The sequence below is a fragment of the Podarcis bocagei genome, assembly GCF_964188305.1.
Source record: "Podarcis bocagei genome assembly, chromosome: 4".
NCBI lineage: Eukaryota > Metazoa > Chordata > Lepidosauria > Squamata > Lacertidae > Podarcis > Podarcis bocagei.
In genome coordinates, this window is record NC_138128.1 from 46,297,797 (window position 1) to 46,318,667 (window position 20,871).

Genomic DNA, 20,871 nt, shown 5'->3' on the forward strand with positions numbered 1-20,871 from the left:
GAAGATACTTATCCGTTAGTTTCTGATGGATTAGAAGATGATTTTCATAGTGCAAAACTAAACAAACAATGCTAATTTTATGTAACTTCAACTCTTTTCTCATGGCATATATGGGGGGAAATAGCCTGCTACTAAGTGAAAGGTGAGTATATTCATTGCAGGCAATACCAACAAGGGGATTGTATCATTCTTCAACATAATGTTTATGGAGGGTGATCCTAAATTGCATTACTAGGGATAGGAAACACACAGGCATACATACCTTCTGAATGCTTCCTTCTCCTTCAAGATATCCTCCAGGTGATTCATGTAATGGCCATTTTTAACAGAAGGTGTGAAAAGCTGAAACAAAGAGTGAAAATTAAAAATACAAGTATTTTTGTTCCATTAGCTACCACTACTTTGCATGTTCTCAATCACCATTTAGATTAAGGAAAATATTGAAACTAGGAAAAATACAAAAAGTATGTAAGTGGTACATCCTCTATTGCAAAGACCACACTGCTTCTTTTTAGCTGGGAAACCACCACAGGTTCCCAAAATGTATAGCTGCAATAAAACAGATAGGTGCCATCTTCACATGGGCAATACAAACTCTCTCTAGTAATATAGATTTTCTGGAAGATTTTGAATTGGCAATTTTCCTGGGATATTTTCTATTTCCTGAAAATTGATGGAGATCTGAGCTAATTTGACTTATTTACTTTTTTTCAGAAATGTCCACTTAACTCAGCCATCTGTCTGTGGCTCTGATTAGGAGCTAAGGTAACCAAAACACATGAACCAAGCCTGGATGCAGACTTGAGAAAATATAACATAGCCTTTCTGTTTGTAAAGAGGAAGGGCATACACTCAGGTAGCAGAAACAGCAGCTGTGACTTCTCAACATGTCATAATACCCATTTAACAAGGTTTCTGCATGACTGCTATATTCCTGTGAGTATCCATCCTAACTGTACACACCAACACCACTGTAGATATCAAAGTAAGAGTAGCCCCTTAGAACAGTACTCCTTCTGAAACTGAAACATTAAACCAGAATGAGCTTGTGTTTACTTGTGCCACTTCTGACAATAACTCTGGAAAACTGCCCAGGACTTTTCCCACCCGTGCTATAAAATACCAGTCTTCAAGAGAAATTCACATTTGACACAGATAGAACAGCCCAGTTCAGTTACCCCAGACCATGGTTCTCCAACCTGAGAACAAGACTTGTGCCTGCAAGCTCACTTCTTGGCTCTCTCCTCTTGGGTTTCATAGCCTGGTTTATAAGAGTTTAGATAAGTTTCCCCAGCTGGAAGCAACAGGAATTTGAGGTTTTTTGTTTTTGTTTTTTTTAAAAAAAACAAGAATAAAAGTGCTGAAGCCCAGTGCACAAGGAGAAATATGGAGTAAGCACAGAAGCACATGATACAGCATGGCTTATTAGCCTCAGATAATTACATTTGAACCATTCAAATGATTTCCTAAACTAAGATGAGCTTTTTAACCACTTACAGGAATCTTCTGTGATGGACTCATGGTGTCTGTTTTACCACTTTCTTCATTTCTCTGTTCTGGGTTTTCTGCAGATGGTCTGGCACTCTGGGCCAGTATTTGGTCAAGTGGCAAGAGAATCTCTTCATCACTGCTGTCCATATTGCTGTCAGAGGTCTCAACATCACTATCACAAAAGTGACTTGGTTTTCTGTTCAAAATACATGCCCTTGGGTTGGAACCTTCATTTAAATCGGATGAAGAGCTAGAGATGGTGCCAAAATCCAAATCTTCTGATGACAGAACATTACCTCCCAATAATACAGGGTGCTCAGAATTATTTTCTGAAGGTAAAGTAGAAGTGAGAGGCGGATGAACTGTCCTTTTCAGTGCTTCACTTGAACTATTATGCCGAATGCGTGATTCAGATTCTGTTGACTGTTTGGAAAATATTTTTTCTTGACATTTAATGGATTTATAGTCTATTTTTTTAAACAAAGGAAGCACCTTTTCTAAATAAAATTTTGGGAATGTCTGTAACTGACTCTCTTTAGCATCTGTAATTTGGATTTGGCAATCTTTGTTTGTTGTATCCATACTGTTATATCCATTTTCTTCAGTATCAATATATTCTATTGAAAGAGGCAAATTACTGCCAGGTGGAGTCATAACCTCTACCTGCAAGTCAACAAGAGGAGACATTCTGTTTTTTGAGCAGTCAGAATTATGTTTTTCCAGTGAACTACTAAAATTGTGTTTTTCAAACCTCTGTACATTGGACTTCTTTGATTTTTTCAAATCCGTTTCTAAAGATTTCCTTTTTTGTTTTCTGGAATATTCTTTATGTTTTGATACTCCCAACAAAGGTATTGAGTCAGGGTGTACTGATGGGCAGGTCTGGCTTTTTCTCATGTTAATCATTTTATCAGAGTCCCATCCTGAAGGAAATTCTGCTTCTGAAGCTTGCATTGAAGAGGATTCAGCTGTGAAATGAAAATGAACTAAAATTATTATATAATGCAAGGCCTCTAAAATAGTGGTACATCATTGAAAAAGTTCTGTTTGATTAGAATGTCAATGTAACAGAATGTTCCAAGGGATGACAGTGGTAGCTCGGAAGTCGAACGGAATCCATTCCGGAAGTCCATTCAACTTTCAAAGCATTCAGAAACGCCAAAAAGGACGTTCAGGTTCCAAAGAACATTCACAAACTGAACACTCACTTCCAGGTTTGTGGAGTTCAGGAACCAAAACTTTAGACTCACAAGGCGTTCGGGATCAAAGGTATGATTATTAATCTAGACTGCCAGCTGGGCCCATGATATCGGTGGGTACTGTTGACCAGAATTGTTTGTTGGCCTTGTCCAACAACATCTGGAGGGCATCACCACATTGTCTACCCCTGATTTAGAACATCTTAAGAAAATAAAGAGTTCTTCAGGCTGTAGTCCTACGCACACTTACCTAACAGCAAGCTCCACTGAACATAATGGAACTTACTTTCATGTAAATATGCACTGGATTACTGTATGTAAATTAGTTACAACTGGAGCCATCAATAGGGGAGATACTACAGTGCAGTAAGCTACTTGTTCCAATTCTTTTACATCATTAGCTGTTATGTTCGTACCTGAGGAGGATTCCCGCGAAGTAGAGTCTGATCTTTTTGTTAAGAGACCTCTGGTATCCTACAAATAAGCAGAGACAAAAAATATTTGACAATGCCTTAAACGGTATTACTGCTTTATGGGCACAGCAAACAACTCAACTCTTAAGAACCACCACAACTATTTATTTGGGACAGTGAAAATTTTCATTTGCAGTCATGGGACCCTAAAATATATTTCACATGTTTTTCTTTTAGAATGTGTAAATGAAGCTAAAAATGACAGGCATAGGTCACCTGAAAACTTACATGGCCTTTTATGTTGCTGAACTACAATTCCCATCAGATCTAGCAAGCATGGCCAAGGATGATGGGAGCTGTAGTTCAGCAACAGCTGGAGGGCCTATGGTTCCTCACATCTGATGAAGGCAGGAGCTATAGATGGATCTCTAGTACTTACTTTTCAGCTATAACTACTATTGCTTGCCTTTGCATGCTCTTACTTTTAGGCAGCCCAAGCAAGCACACTGATAACTGAGGATCGGTTTCAGAGCTCACTCCATTATTTCATACCCCTCAAACTACTGCTTGTATTGTGGAATAAAGAAAGCCTGATATCTGCTTCTAGTGATAGTTGTGAGGAGGTATAGAGCATGATTCCACACATGGACCTGAAGGAAATGTGCAAGACTGCTGAACAGCAGAAGACCCAAATACGTAAAAATGGCCACATTTTTGAAAATGAAACGCCTAAACTTAAAATAGATTTCTTTTGCCCTTATGCTAAAAATGAACGCTGATATGTGGCCCTGCAAATAACTACCTGGCAGTAATCATACACCATGCTCTTTGTTTCCCTCTCATGTGGCCAGGGCTCTCTCATATGCCTATGTGATTCCAGTAAATAGGATGTAGGCATACATATGATCCTCATAGTACTGGCTTATTTAATGCAAGACAATACTATAGGGTTCATACATCTCTTCATCCCCAGAGCAGGAAGGATGTGTCTAACCACTTAAATGGCAGAGATAAGGCAAATGCTTCATAATTATGGCTGTATATAAACACAGCCATTTTCTTTATAACTTTTATATATTTGGGCTGCCAGAAACACAATGGCAGAGTGATAACACCACACTCATGAAAAACTACCCACCCCCCAAAAAAGTGCTAAGGTGCTTTCACACCAGCACTGACTTCAAATGCAGGCCATTCATTTTACATAACTCATGGAATTTCTGAAAGGGAAAATCCAACTTTTTTTATGACATCATGTGGACACCACAAAAAGCTTCCTAGCACGAACAACACTGTGTTTACAATAAACTATCATGTGGAAGCATCCACAGGTCATTTTAGCATAACCGGCCAAGTTTGCTGTGATAATTGACCTTTAAGTTTCTGACAGCTCATGTTGCGTTTAAGGAAAAATGTAAACTTATGCACATTTTCACATGCAAATGATATGAACCAAGACAGTTACAACCTTCCAAACAGTAAGGTAGCCAAGGTAACTAGATTCTTTGTACACTATTGTTTCCTAATCTCCATAATTTCTATGGCAAATAAATAGTAGTAGGCAGAAATGCAATTTTATTTGGGGAGGCGTGTTTAATAATACCTGAAGTTAGTTTTGCTGAGTAGATCATTAATGTTTTGTTTGCCCTGTCTAGTTTTCTGACCAATCCACAGAGCCTTCCTAAATTCTGGACATTATGCTTGATGTAATGTAAAAGGCAAGTACTGGGTTGGTAACGTATGCTTGTGTCAGTAGATTCTTGATTATTTATGGATACCCAGAACTGACACTCACTTGGATGTAAATGATGAATGAGTTGGTAGCAGCTAGAGTCTCTCCACCCCCCACCCCAGACTGGTACTTGTGTAAGTGCTAAGTCATCCCATAATAGTTCCAAGAGCAACTACCAAGTACAGCCTCAGGCATACCTAAGCAAACATGTAAGATTGTTTTTAAAGGGGATTCCTGGTCTGTCCACAGTTAATAGCCATAACAGACTTTAACTGTCTATGTGTGAAATCAGTTTGTGTGGCAATACATACTTCCTGACAACTTTCTGGAGAGTACAGCAGCCTTGAAAATGCAGAGGCTGGTCATACTTAAACTAGCATGAAACTGAAATAAAAGAGGCAGCACCCTTGCTAAAATAAAGGCAATGCCACATCAAGGCCCATTACTTTCCAAATCTTAAGACTGCATATAGCTTAAAGGAGCCCCAAAGTTCGTATTATTAAAAATCCCCAAACAGTAACTTAAATATTAAGTGACCAGAGCAGCAAGGTATACTTACTATTTCATAACTGGATAATACTGTGAATGCTACATCATTTAAAAACTTCATTGCTTTGGTATTTATTACCCCCTTTAACATACCTGGTTAGAAAAGCTAACTTCCAAGGATTTCTTTACGGAGTCAAAAGGTTGTTGCTTAGATAGCATCTTTTTCTCCTTCACTTGTCTCTCCCTGCAAACAACTTCCGACAACAACTGGGATGAAGAACTAATTGGGCTAAACTGTGGTATCTTCAAACCCATTTTTTGATAGTATGTGTGGTTATCCTTTTTCAAACTGTCATTTTCTGCTGTTGAAGCCCATTTAGTCAAGCCTGAACCAGCTGTGTCTAGTTCCATGTAATCCATATTACATTCTCTACTATTTTCTACTAATGGTGTCCTTGTTCGAATAGGAGATATTTCATTCTTTTCAAGGTTTTTTGTGCATATATTATCTTTTAATATGAAAGAACAGTCTGAGGATCCATCTGTTGTGAAGAGTTGCCGAGCAACAGCTTTGGAATGCAAAACCTTTGATGTCATAAAAATTCCATTATCTGGACAGTCCTTTTTCTCAGATTTAGCACCTCTGAGAAAGGCCTCAATTATAGGACTCCGATTGGGTGGTGGAATTGGCAGCTTCTTCCTTCTCTTCTGTTTTGGAGATAATATGCTTTTTCTAAGATGCTCCGTATGCGAGACTGAAAGCCCAGCTTTCCCATTTCTTTTTTCTGAAAAACATTAACAGAGTTCTGTCTTCATCAACAAATGCTGAACAAAGCAGAAAGTTAGTACAGTCAAACCTCAGTTGTTGAACGTAATCTGTTTCAGAAGCCCATTCAGTTTCCGAAATGTTCAACAACTGAGGCGCGGCTTCCAATTGGCTGCAAGAGCTTCCTACACTCAAACAAAAGGCATGTCGGACGTTCGGCTTCTGGAAAACATTTGAAAACCGGAGCATTTACTTCCAGGTTTTCGGCATTCAGGAGCCGAAACGTTCCAAAACGGAGCTGTTCAGGAATCAAGGTTTGACTCTAGTAAAAAAATACCAGAATCTCAAAACTGCTTCACACAACACATTAAACCAGGCTTCCTCAAACTCGGCCCTCCAGATGTTTTTTGAGACTACAATTCCCACCATCCCTAACCACTGGTCTTGCTAGCTAGGGATCATGGGAGTTGTAGGCCAAAAACATCTGGAGGGCCGAGTTTGAAGAACCCTGCATTAAACCATGGTTTATTTTAAACTATGAGCACAGTGCTATTGCATGCTGCTCAAAAGTTCCAAAGTCGCTCCTGCTGTTGCCACGCTGGGAAGAAAACAAACTAGAGCTGGCTTCACATTATGTCCAAACCAAGGCTTGTGGCTAGCTTGACCCCCCACACACACACACAAACACACATCATGTCATTGAGAAGCAAAGAATAACCTGAATAGATCCTACCAGACAGCATAGATCAACTTCTCCGCCCTAGAAACTTCCAAATGTTTTAGACTCCAGTTCCCATCAGCCCCAGCCAGCATGGCAAATGATCAAGGAGGGAGGGAACTGTGGTCCAAAAACATCTGGAAGAAACCACAATGGGGATGACTGGTTTAGGTCAAACTTTTAAAAATAAAACTCAAGTTTCCAACCATTAAAAACAAATTGTTAAACAAACATTAATACCGGTAAATAGCAATCAAGATTGGTAACACCATAATCATCCTCATCCAAATACTGCAGTGGCTCTCATTGTAATCTTGACCTAAACAATCAAATCACTCCAAAAATCTGTTGGATTTTTGAAAAGTAAAGACACTTTAAATGCAATTCAAATGTCTGGTAGTTCATTTTCATGTTTAATAAGCTTCACATTGCTTACACTTCCTGATGTGAACAAGATTATAGACATGCCCAGTGCTTAGAAGTCTGCTGCCCATCAACACAAGGCTGTGAAACTACTGCCAGGGATTAACCAAGGTATCCAAATCAAGAGAATGCATGGCATGATCTCATTCCCAGTACTGTGGGAGACTTGTCACCAGCTATGAAATTTGCCCCTTCCTCTGCCTGGTAAAAAGGGAGCCTGGCAGAATGTGATGCATGAGCAGTTGCTTCCAGACATGCAATAAATCAGAACTGTGCAATTTTCACCTATACAGGAATTCATGCTTTTCACAGTAAAGAGTAATGTGTGGTGAGCTCCACAGCTCAATACTGTACTAGACATTTTATAAACAGAAAGATTTGCTTACCTTGATTTAGAGATGGTTTGAAGTAGTCAAGAATAGAGCAGTTCCTATAAGAGGAAAAAACAAGTTCATGAAAATATTACCTATACAAACATACTGCTTAACTTGTATATCAAATGAGAGGTCAAGTCAAAAGGATAGATTCTAAATATGTTTGGGCAGATAGCATTTTGTATTGACAATCTGGTGTCATGCAGTGGCAAGCCTTTTTGGCAATCAGACTATTGAAACCACAGCTTCTGTTCACATTCACAGAACCACTCCTACTCATGTCACAAACTGAACATCCACAATGGGATCAGATACCCCCCCACACACAAAAAAAGTTCATTGCATCCCACCTTCAATGCATAGTGATGTGGATACAGAACAGGGCCTCTGCATCCACACCTGCAGAGTCTAGCCTAGTATTTCTCAGACTTCCAGTAATGGAGGTACACTTTACTATTACACCTGAAAAACAATGCACAAGTAATAACTTGTAAGAGGTTTGTAAGAGTAAGAAAAGTACATTGCATGCTGTGTGTGTGTGTGTAGGAGGCAAGCCTAGAGTGTGCATCAAAGCAGAATCAGCTTACATTTATAGGAGGCTGCTCTCTGTTTTTGCATAGTTCACTCTCCTGGCCTTGGTTCCTTCCTGTCAGCCTCCTCCATGCTCTGACCTTGGTTACTTTCTAGCAGCCTCCTCCAGAGCCATGTTATCTGTGGTTTGTCTGAATGTCAGGAATTGACTGATTGAGCCAAACACACACAATACAGAGATGTGGCATAATTACCCCGCCCGGCAAGAAGGCCTGAACAGTGAATCATGCAAATGGAAGCCTCATCCATAGGCAGATACTTTGAACCCAAGGTCCGATTAATTGTCTTTACTTTTTCTTGTGGTACAGTTGCAATTCTGTTTGGCATACTCTTCGGGAATTGACTCAACACTTTCAAGATACAGTGGTACCTCAGGTTACATACGCTACAGGTTAGACTCCACTAACCCAGAAATAGTGCTTCAGGTTAAGAACTTTGCTTCAGGATGAGAACAGAAATCGTGCTCCGGCGGCGCGGCGGCAGCAGGAGGCCCCATTAGCTAAAGTGGTGCTTCAGGTTAAGAACAGTTTCAGGTTAAGTACAAACCTCCGGAACGAATTAAGTACTTAACTTGAGGTACCACTGTAAAGTCAAATCAGTTATTGCACACACTGTACTTTTACTTAGCTCCAGAAGTTACATTTGTTTTCTAACACCACATCTTCACTTAAGACCCACAGATTGTCATTGCAGCTCAGAACCCGAGCTCCTTTTTTCTTTCTAGTGCCCTAAGCATTCAGAACTAAGCATGACTTGCTAGTAATTATTAGAATTTTGAATCTGCTTTTGCCTTGTGGCACTTTTTTGGGGCTCAGCACTCAGATTAAAGCAAGTTACGTGGGTTGAATCCTAGCAAAATTAGCAATTTTTAAGTTTGGACTAGAAAATTTCCTGATGTCTGGGAGAGTGATCTAATTTAGCATATAATAATAATAATAATAATAATATTTTATTTATACCCCGCCCTCCCCAGCCAAGGCCGGGCTCAGAGCGGCTTACAAGCAATAATAAAAACAAGATGAGTGATTACAACTTAAAAACAAAAATAAAATACAACATTAAAATAATGGAACATTAAAATATTAAAATGAAGCCTCATTGCAGGAGAAGGAAAAGAAAAAAGAAAAAGGGGGGGGGAGGGAATCAAATTGGCTCCAATCCAAAGGCCAGGCGGAACAACTCTGTCTTACAGGCCCTGCGGAAAGAAATCAGATCCTGCAGGGCCCTGGTCTCATGAGACAGAGCGTTCCACCAAGTTGGGGCCAGTGCTGAAAAGGCCCTGGCTCTGGTTGAAGCCAATCTAACTTCCTTAGGGCCTGGGACCACTAGGGTGTTGTTATTTATGGACCTTGAGGCTCTCCGTGGGGCATACCAGGCGAGGCGGTCTCGTAGGTACGAGGGTCCTAGGCCGTGAAGGGCTTTAAAGGTCAAAAGCAGCACCTTAAATCTGACCCTGTACTCCACCAGGAGCCAGTGCAGCTTGAAAAGAACTGGATGAATATGCTCCCATGGCAGAGACCCCGTGAGGAGCCTCGCTGCAGCATTCTGTATCCGCTGGAGTTTCTGGGACAGCTTCAAGGGCAGCCCCGCGTAGAGCGAATTACAGTAGTCAAGCCTGGAGATGACTGTCGCATGGATCACTGTGGCCAGGTCGGGGCGGGAAAGGTAAGGGACCAACTGCTTGATGCGGCGAAGGTGGAAAAATGTCGCCTTGGCTGTTGCTGTGACTTGCGCCTCCATGGAAAGGGAGGCGTCAAGGATTACACCCAAACTCTTAATGGAAGGCAATGGCACTAATTGGGCCCCCGCAAGAGAAGGGAGTTGGTCCCTCATCCCTATGCTATCCCGACCTAGCCATAGGACCTCTGTCTTCGAAGGATTTGGTTTCAATCGGCTCACTATATTTAGTGCAAACAGTGAAAACTATGAACTAAATCTGTATTTGCTTCCATATCCTGCAGGTGTATAAAGTGTTTTTGATTTATTGATAGTTAAATTTATATACTGTCCTTTATCAAAAGATCCCAGGGCAGTGTACAGCATTATAAACACATTTTACAGAGCATTAAAAAAACGTAATAAAAAGCATAAGAACAGGCAGCATAATAATAATAATATTGCTAATTTAATCCAGCTTTTTCAATAGTAAGAATGGAATCTTTAAATCATACTTCTCCAAAAAAATTCTAACCAACATTAATTCTGGCAGAATTCCCATGTCTTATGAGTGTCAAGAAACTCAAAAGAAACTCACCAACTTCATTCTGACTGCCTTTGATAATCTGATGGTTTAGAATTCATAGTTTTAGATTCAGCTTTCTTTGGGACTCTTTGCAGCAGTCAACCTCTATGTGCAAGATTAGTTTCACTTTCCAGGAAGGGAGTGTTATGCCTATGTAAAGAAGATCACTCCTCCTCAATAGCCTTTACCTCATTTGATAAGGACCTCCCTCCTTCCTGATGCAGCCAGCCAGCTGCTCTGGGAAACTCAAAATCTACACTCTTAACTAGAGTTTCCCAGTAATAAAAATCACATTGTCTACATTGTTTTTCCTCTTTCAAGCAGCATTCAAAATTAGTCAGGTACCAGTCACATTTCACAACAGGAAACGGCTGTTTGTGAGGCAGTAGAGATGTCTAGAAACCAGATTTGACACTTAACATCCATCTGTCTGCCTGGTGTGGCTGCAATGCGGGCAGCACAGCACCAAGAGACAAACATCTGCCTGTCACACAGCTGGAAAGGCACATGTCATTGTTAATTAATCTTGGGATGCGGGTGGCGCTGTGGGTAAAACCTCAGCACCTAGGGCTTGCCGATCGCATGGTCGGCGGTTCGAATCCCCGCGGCGGGGTGAGCTCCTGTCTTTCGGTCCCAGCTCCTGCCCACCTAGCAGTTCGAAAGCACCCATAAAGTGCAAGTAGATAAATAGGTACCGCTTTCTAGCGGGAAGGTAAACGGCGTTTCCGTGTGTTGCGTTGGTGCCGGCTCGCCAGAGCAGCTTCGTCACACTGGCCACGTGACCCGGAAGTGTCTCCGGACAGCGCTGGCCCCCGGCCTATAGAGTGAGATGGGCGCACAACCCTAGAGTCGGACACGACTGGCCTTCGGGCAGGGGTACCTTTACCTTAATTAATCTTAGGCTAGCAATGCTACAGTACATTCAGTACAAAACCAGGTGTGGTATTTCAGATGGAAGAGGGGAGGTCAAAACCGATTTTAGATTTACAGTGGTACCTCGGGTTAAGAATTTACGGTAATTCGTTCCGGAGGTCCGTTCCTAACCTGAAACTGTTCTTAACCTGAGGTACCACTTTAGCTAATGGGACCTCCAGCTGCTGCTGCCACGCCACCGCCATGCAATTTCTGTTCTCATCCTGAAGCAAAGTTCTTAACCCAAGGTACTATTTCTGTGTTTACTAACACAGTCTGTAACCTGAGTCTGTAACCTGAAGCATCTGTAACCCGAGGTACCACTGTATAGCAAACAAAGTTCAGGTGTCCATGCTTGAATAAATTCAATATTAAAAACTGTTAAAAGGGGGGGGGCAAGCAGTGTATTCCAATAATATTTGTTGTGGTTATCTCATAATAACCACAGCAACGTTAGCAGCCCAGGTTAAAACATCTGAGCCCTCAGAAGGCTATGGGCCTCCTCATATACCAGTAACCTCTTCTCGGCCGGCCTGTACTGTATGAAAATTACTTTCTTTTGTCTGTCCTTAATCTTCCAATATTCAGCTGCATTGGTATTATGGGAGAGTCCAGTATTATCTCTATCCCTCTATCCCTCTTTCTTCACACCATACTTAATTCTATAAACATTGTGCATGATTTCCATCATTATCAAACAATTTCATAGGTTTTGAAGAGAAATTATCTTGTGGACTGTTAGAAGATTACAGGATGGCTTTGTAAAAGATGCATGGAATTCTATTAGGTATTGCAATCAACAGCTACTAAGTGACAAAAGTTAGTAACACACTTCTAATAAAGAGTACAAGGGCTTATGAACACACAGTAAAGCAGTCACCCTTATAGTGCCATGCTTGCAAGTGCACAAAAATATCTGGCTGGCCCCTTGTTAACATACAATTTGCCTTAGAATATTTCACTGAGTTCCACCTGGTTTGTTTCTATCTGTCACTATACTCATCCTAAAAATGCTGTGACTTGAGTGACAGGAGCTGTAGAACTTAAGAATGACTGATCCCAAAGGACAGTTGTGGATCTGTGTGCACATTCAGTATGAGCTGGGAAGAGGGACCCTGAGGCGGTAGAGGAGTTGCACCTCTTCAGATTACAGGTAGGAAATGCTGTTTTTAATGCTTTCCCACGGGGAGTGGAGTAGTACTGTACAGCACATGCCAAAGTCTCAGCATCTTGGGATGGTCTATCAGTGCCATTCTCCAATCAGCTTCCAGAAAGAAAGGTCCCCTGGAGCTTTGCCTGTGGTGACAGGAGCACCTGCTCCTCCTCCCCAGCCCAGGTAAACAAACAGTAGTTCAAAAGAGCAGCTCCCTCCATTCCTTAGTCTGCCCTCTCCCTCTGGACAGAGAGGAGTGGGAATCAGACCCAGAACTACTACCTAGAGTGAATAGGCAGCAAAGCAGAAGTGGCTGCCCCCACCCCGAAAATCATGTGGCTAATTGACAATGGCAAGGTGCTTGCCTACCTGCCTTCTCTCTTTGGGCAACCTAGCAATGAAAAACAGTGTCCGAAATTAGCCAGGCACGTTTTATGACTGGCGCTGGTCCAACTGCAACCCTGTGGAGATCTCTGAATTGCCAGGTTGGTGACTGACATCTCCATCTGTCTGGCCTGTCTAGCTTTCTTAAGCAGGTAAGCAAACGACCTTATTTACTGCATTTATATCCCAAGTTTTTCTCTAAGGAGTATATGGTTCACCTCCCCATCTCAGTTAATCCCTACAACGACCGTGTGAGGTAGGGTTAAGAAGTTGTGACTGGCCCAAGATCATCCAGTGAGCTTCATGAATGAGTGGGGATTTGAACCCTGATCTCCCAGGTCCTGGTCTGACACCACTACAGTACACTGACTTCCTAGAGTACTTCTACTATGGGGCAGCTATATAAATTAAGTAGATAAATAATTCTGGGGAAAGCAAAATGTCACTTTGAGAGGGATCTGAAATGTTTTCTTTGAAGCTTAAATTTGTTTTATTCTGGGTTGTTTCAATTGATGTTTTAATGTGTTGTAAACCGCTTCGATTTTTTTCTTTAATATATAAAGTGGTATAGAAATGAAATGAAAAATAATGAAAACAATAAGGCCATAGCTGTCAACGTTTCCCTTTTTTAAAGGGAAATTCCCTTATTCCGAATAGGATTCCTCGCAAGAAAAGGGAAAAGCTGACAGCTACGAATAAGGCTCATTGTTTAAAAAAGATTGGCACCTAGACATTCTGTTGTGGCAGTCATAACCTAGGTTTAAGGTGCCATTTGGCGATTAGTTTATATATCTGAGTTTATGACAGCAAGAGTTAATGACACCAATCTTAATCACTCTATTGCTCACACAGAATAAGCAGACTGTGGCTGGACTATGATGCTTTCTGGTCCTGGTACCTGAGGAGGTGACTGCAAAGAGCAGCCTCAACTCACTTTCTTGCCCCACTCCCCCAAAGCAGAATGGTGGGGGAGAGTGATAGGGAGGATTAATTAATCAAGTTACGGCAGCTCCCCACAGCAAGAACCCAAGCAAGTAGGAGACGACACAAAACAATTGGGAATCCTCACTGTCGCTTCCCCAAGAGGAGGAGGGCAAGTGAGGACCTCTAGCAAGGCGCTGTCCTGCTTCTGTTTTCTCCGGGCCCGGAAAGTGCAACAACCCACCACCACCACCGAATGACATACTGTGAAGGGCCCCCTCGCCAAACTAACATGGCTCCACCCTGCTGCCCCTCAAAAAGAAAAGTCCTTGCAAGTAAAAATCTAGCGCCTCAGGGTGTGAAGGTTCTAGCCCAGCCAGTCTTCCACTTAATGGCAATTTATATTTGCAGGCTATTTTCTTTACAAGAGCAGAGTTCGCAAGCGAGACCCCCCCCCCAACCTACCCCCGCCGGGGAGCCTTGAAGCCCCTTTTCCCGCCTCATAACTACCCACCACCAACCCACGTCGGGCACGTGCGTGGGACAGGCCGCTCCGCGGCACCCAGGAAGCCTCGCCCCCGCGTCCGACACGCTGCCTGGTGGGAGTTGTTGTTGTTGTGGCCGCCGCCGCCTTGCCGTACCTGCCACCCCCGGCGCAGTCTCCCCGGCCCGCCGCTTTACTGTGGCTCTTGGGGGTGCCCGCGGGGGAGCCGCTACTGAGGTTCTGGGTCATGTCCCCGCCGGGCGCCGCAGCCCGCCTCGATTTGTGGGTTCTGTCAGGCACCGACGTTGCTCTCCGAGCGCTCCGTACTCCATAGCACGGCACTACCGGTCAGGAGGCAAGGCCGGGCGGGGAATTCTCGAGGCGGCGCTGGGATTGGCGGAGCTCAGGGAAGAGCCCTCCCCTCCATAGGCTGCCGTGGCAGAACGGGGCGGGATGGAAAGACAGGAGCTACCTCGGGTTGGCTGCCGGGACGGACGGCGTTCAAAAACGAGCCACTGGTTTCCCCATCCCATTATGCAATTTGCTTCTGGCTCCTTCCCGCGGGACTGAGGGGGGGGCGGGGGGAAGCGTTGCCGTTGGCGCCTCAGGCGCGCGGCGCCTGTGATAGGCCAGCAGAAAGGCGCGCGCGGACCGCTTGTTCTCGCGTTCCGACGGGATGAACCCCGAAGCTCAGTTGATGCTGTCGCGCGCGGGTGGAAGCAACGCGGGGCGGGCAGTCGGTTTCTGGTGTAATAAGACTAAGACGAGTAAGACGATACTGTCTGAACGCCGGGCTCTGCGCTTGTGTAGTCCATCAACTCAAATCAGACACGCTGGATTGCCATGTTTTCTTTTGTGTGGAGTTCTGGCCAGGTTCCGCTCCATGCTCAACTGCCCAAGAGCCGTAAGGCGACAGTGAACGGGGAAAGTGGAAATAAAGAATAACAGCTGCTGCCCCCTCACTCTGAGCCCAATCCTCTTAGCTGTTTCTCTCAAGAAGAGCAAATGAATCTCCGTCCTCCACTTGCCCAAGCAGGCAAGACTGACCTGAGGAAGGAGCTGCAGGAGTAGGTCACACAGCATCCATCTCAGCGCACTCTCACTTTCTGCTTAAAGTAATTACTTAAAATGAATGTCGATTCAGATTCAGAGGTTTTTATACCTTTGCCGCTCTGTGCTCTTTTGAAAGGAAGGGTGGGATATAAGCTGAATAACTATTACTACTAAAGTGGTGCATAACAATTCAATATAATAAAAGCTACTTAAGATATAAACATACCAAATCATCAGCTGATGAGCAGGATTCATTACAAACCTGCTCCTTATCAGGAAGGGGGTTGCACTGAAACCCCTGCTCAAACAGTCTTTTTCTGTCCATTTTAACAGTACTGTACCCTGCTGCCTGTGAGGTGCTTTGAAGTCCCAACTAGACTACCAAATCACCTGGCATCTTTGTCATGTCAGTCAACTGAAAGTTGAGTGGTCCTGCCTACCTGTCAAACTGGCCAACCCAGATGAGGATCTGGCCTGTGCAGCCAAAAAAGTAACAACATATTACGCCAGTTCCAAAGGTGGTGCACTGACTGTCAACATGCTATGAAGCCAAATTCAGGGTGCTTATATTAACACATAAAGCCTTACACCAGTGCTGTTGAACTGGTTCTGGCCTGTGGGCTGAATCCTTACCTTCCCCATCCCCTGCAGGCCAAGTTTGACAGGTAGACAAGGCTACCCATGTGCAAATCATCTGATGTCAGTGCAGTGTTAGAAACATATGAAAACTAGGAGCTAAATGGCACCTTAAACCTAGGTTATGGGCACAACAACAGAATGCCTAGACAAACTTTTTCATAACAAGAATACAAAGCTGAAAATGAATGAACTGCAGCTAAAATATTATGTTCATTTTTCACATGATCTAGTCCTTCCCCTGCCCACCCCCTAATATTCTTAAGAGGGTCTCTTCTTCAGTCTTCAGAAAATACCTGAAAGTGGGGAGGCAGAAAAGGTCCTCCTTTCCTTCCATTTTGCAGTTTTTATCTGAAATCTTAGCCGCAGTACTGCGCCGAGCTCAGAAACAGCTCATGCTAATGAAATTCCCTGTCACAAAATGCACCTAGAACAATGGGAGTTTTGAACACTGTGGTGTGGGGTAATCCTTTTTCACCTGCACAGTGAAATTAACTCATTTGGGCATAAGCACACTGCATGGCATTTTGAAGCCCCACTTCAAAGTGCCACAAGGGCTCTATGCAAGCACCAGCAATTGCTGTTGGCATCAGTGTGTCTTGGGAGAAAAAGGAAGTATGCCCCTTCAGAGAGTTACAGCACCTGCTGTGACTATAGAGACCAATACAGAAGAGACATGTTTTATTGCAGGCAGGGCAGATGAAGGCATCCAGTGCTACAGGTGCACCATGGTATTTCTTCTCTCTGCATTTCTCCCAGCAGTCATTCCTAGTCTAGTAACTGCTGTGGCTATACCACCTGACTGCCTGTGTCTAGGCACTGAAGTCATCTTTGAAAGATGACAGCAGGGTTAATGTTGCCAGCCTTCATGTCACATTTGCAGACACCTTGGTAATGCAGAGCTGGTCCGCCAATAAGCCTAATGCCTGAAGCCAGCTCCTGTAAAGCAAATGCTTGGGGATCCTGCCATTTTACATTCTGTGGACATGACCAAGCCAGCATAGACGTCACCGAGATAGAAGGCTGAACGTGCTGGGAATGTGGGTGTTATGTATTGAAGTTCTCACCCTGGCCACCAGGAGTATTGTGTACCGGTATGTAGTTTTCACTCAGGTCCACGTCAGTTATTTTAGGTGGGAAACCCTGGGTTATTGTTGGTACAATGTTGACAGCTGGCTACCTATAAAAGTAGGCCGGCTGAGTTGTTTGCTGTTCAGTTCTGTTCCAGCTTATAAATAAAGAGCTGCTTTGGAAGAATCGCTGTGTCATCTGCTATGTCTACCCACAACTTAACAGTGGGTATGGAAGAGCACATCCTTGTTTGAGACTCTGTCCTGCCATGTGATGCCCAAAACCTTCCTGACTCAGAGCATATAGAAAGCACTGAGGCATAACTCCTGGCAGGTGTAAGTTGCCCACAACTCAATTCCTTAACACAGTGTGCTCAACATGCAAACCTGGTAGACCTTTCTCCTACAGCTGGTGCAGTGAGAAAATCATATTGACTGTTGACCTCAGAGTTCTAAAACCACATTGTGACTCAGGATAAACACTGTCAGCAAGTGATTAGGACCTCAGAGCAGTTTTGTGCAAGCCCTGGGCTTTGCCATTTTCTGGTGGTGCATACAATCCCCTTTTTGGCCCAACTACACATTTGCTTGCCCTGCAACTGACATCATATGTGCTGTTAGGTATAGGGCAGTGGGCCTGGCTTGGCCAAAACAGCCTTGCCACTAAATGAGGCATGGTGGGTCTAATTAGGTCTGCAGACTAGAGGTGCCCCAGTCTAGGCCGATCAAGCTACTCAGCTTAACTAATGGTACTTTACACCCAAAAAGCTGTATTATTTGACAGAACTTCCTAAAATAATTTCCTTAAACAATTTAAGCTGTACATCACATTTTTTCCTGACATAAATTCAGAGCAGCTGTTCACATTATAAAGCATCAACATTGAATATAAAAATTTAAACCAAATATTACCAACCAAATAACATATACGGACTACATGGACTACTGCAATGTGCTCTACGTGGGACTACCTTTAAGGTAACCCGGAAACTACAAATAATCCAGCACAATTCAAAGTGTTGCTGCTGACCTTTAAAGCCCTAAACAGCCTCATCCCATTATACCTGAAGGAGCATCTCCACCCCCTTCGTTCAGCCCAGACACTGAGGTCCAGCTCTGAGGGCCCTCTGTTGGTTCCTCACTGCAAGATGTGAGGTTACAGGGAACCAGGCAGAGGGCCTTGTCGGTGGTGACACCTGCCCTGCGGAATGCCCTCCCATCAGATGTCAAGGAAATAAACAACTATCTGACTTTAAAAGACATCAGCCCTGTTTAAGGAAGTTTTTAATGTTTGATGTTTTATTCTGTTTTTAATCTGTTGGGAGCTGCCCAGAGGGGCTGGGGAAACCCAGCCAGATGGATGGGGTATAGAAAATTATTACTAATAAATAATAATATATCACAGAGGTAACAGCATAGAAATAATGAAGCCAAAATAACAATAAAAAAGTGGTGTTTTAGCCAAAATGACTAAAAGAATTGTGCCAGAAATTTTAAGTTAATGGAATTTTGTAATTGAGAGGTTTTTATGGGTCAAAATATTTTGGAAGCAGTCACGTGAGGGTAGTGAGCCTTGAGAGACTGTTAAGAATTATTTAAATACTGTACATACTCTTCATAAGGTTGCTCTTTGCTTACACCTCTGTAAACCTCCTAGCTTGGCCACTAGAGAGTAGCATAAGGCTACTTAGCAACCGCATTCTGTAATTATACTCTCCCTTAAAGAAGAGCATTGAATGACAACAGTTCTTGATAACTGTACAAACTTTACTTCATTTTATTTATAAATAATGTTAGTTGTTTCTTTATAAAATGCCCCAAAAGCAACATATAAGGTTGATTTATCTATTTAAATAAAGCTCATAAACAAGAACCAGTATTAAAAGGCACATTTAAAAATAAGGCTGAACTTGGGCCTCCTAGAAGCACTTTAAGTAAAAAGTCTTTAGCTGGTTGTTAAAGAGTACCAGTAAATTAATGGAGCCTGGCAAAACACTTTGAGACATAGGGAAGTGCCTGCACCCAACTTTGAATTCCCCATTGAGCTCTTTTAGGCTTTTCTATCACAATATTACTGTATACGATAAATTAAATTATAATTAAAACACACACCATACCCCCCCCCCAAAAAAAACAGGGACTAACATAAAGGGGCAACTAAGAAGAGCTACGACTCACCAGTGCTGCCACTCTACTCAACAGGAAACCGTTAGCAGCAGAAGGCTTCTATTTAAAGGCACAGAAGCCATGAGAACCTTTATACTGATTTGCCTATCCACACTTGACAAGCTGACACTACGAATATGTTAGAAATTTAAAGAAAAATCACCACAACTCAGGTCTGTTCCGTAAGAGGGTGGGAAACAAGACAGAACTTCTCCCTTATTAGAACTTTTAAACAAAGGTGCAGAAAGTTTGAAATTCCCAGAGCAGTAGCAAAAGAAGGCTGTCCATTGCACAGCAGCTAAATGGTGCTTAATTGCTAGCACTGAATAGGGTTGGTGCTAGTATAGCATTAGTAGGAAAATAAAAAAATCACTTATTTGTTGGCTGTAAGTATCCAAACTCTGGTAAGATAAAGAGGAAGAATAATTTATGTTTATTTAATAAATTATATCCTGCTTTTTCATTATGTGAGTTCAGGGCAGCTCACATAATAAAACATCATACGTTCAATATATAAAATGGCAACAAAATTAAAAACCAGCAAAACAACATATATCATAGAAATAATAGCACTAAAAGATCAAAGTCAAAAGGACAAGAACTAAATATTTTTTTAAAAAACCTCTGGACCAACCAGGTATTGATCCAAATACCTAAGAGAATAGTGCCAGGGCCTGACAAACCTCTCTTGGGTGCTGCAGCTGAAAAGGCCTTGTTCCTCATGGCTGCCTCCCATCTCATTTAAGAATAGTACCAGGAGCAAGCCCTCAAGATGTTAAATGAAGCATACAGAAAGGTACATACGGAAAACAGACCCTAAGGTAACCAGTTACCACTGTTTACATCCTTAAAGGTTTGAATTCGTGCCTTATCTTGAGCCTAGAAACTAACAGGTAACCAGCGCAAGTTGGATGTATTATGTCCTAAACAACTGACCTCAGCCAGCAATTTGGCGGCAGCATCTTTGCACCATTTGTATTAAGTAGTGGGTGGACATAGCAGACGACGCATACAGTGGTACCTCTGATTACATACTTAATTCGTTCCAGAGGTCCATTCTTAACCTGAAACTGTTCTTAACCTGAAGCACCACTTTAGCTAATGGAGCCTCCCAGCTGCTGCCGCGCCACCGCCGTGTGATTTCTGTTCTCCTCCTGAAGCAAAGTACTTAACCCAAGGTAATATTTCTGGGTTAGCAGAGTCTGTAACCTGAAGCGTATGTAACCTGAAGCGTATGTAACCCGAGGTACCACTGTAGTTCTTTATAAGTAAAGTGGAACTGAACTGAACAGCAAACAGCTCAGCAGGCCTGCTTTTATAGGCAGCCGGCTGTCAACATTGTAACAACAGCTCAGGGTTTCCTGCCTAAATTACCGTAACTTACTGGACCTGAGTGAAAACTACCGGTATATAAACAATTCCCCCCTGGTGGCCAGGGTGAGAACTTCAATACATAACAATTTGAATTGTTCAGATGCTTTTCAAGGGCTGTAAGCCTCCATAGAGAGCACACTGCAGTAGTCTAACCTGTAGGTAACTTGTCAGGAAGGGGAATAGCACTAGCTGAGGTAGCAGCTGAAGATGATATCTGCCCTTTCCTGCCTTTGTCCAGTCACCATGGGGTGGGTTGCAGAACCAGTAAATAGGGATCCAG

The 20,871-nt window shown here is 42.8% G+C and overlaps 1 protein-coding gene across 3 annotated transcripts in view; it reads right to left on the reverse strand.

Moving 5' to 3' along the window:
- Positions 1–19,263, reverse strand: part of SLF2 (SMC5-SMC6 complex localization factor 2) — a 43,793-nt gene extending 24,530 nt beyond the window's left edge. The window contains exons 1-6 of one of the 3 annotated variants that reach the window (XM_081192228.1): positions 19,230–19,263; positions 7,618–7,661; positions 5,478–6,109; positions 3,107–3,164; positions 1,498–2,459; positions 263–342 (exon numbers count right to left, since the gene is read on the reverse strand). In XM_081192228.1, the coding sequence (XP_081048354.1) occupies positions 263–342; positions 1,498–2,459; positions 3,107–3,164; positions 5,478–5,921 (1,544 nt within the window). In that variant the 5' untranslated portion in view covers positions 5,922–6,109; positions 7,618–7,661; positions 19,230–19,263. Of the gene's footprint in view, positions 1–262; positions 343–1,497; positions 2,460–3,106; positions 3,165–5,477; positions 6,110–7,617; positions 7,662–14,449; positions 14,668–14,764; positions 14,869–19,229 lie in introns of those variants that run through there. The other 2 variants (XM_081192227.1, XM_081192226.1) reach the window with 2 other exon arrangements.
- Between the last annotated feature and the right edge of the window lie 1,608 nt (positions 19,264–20,871).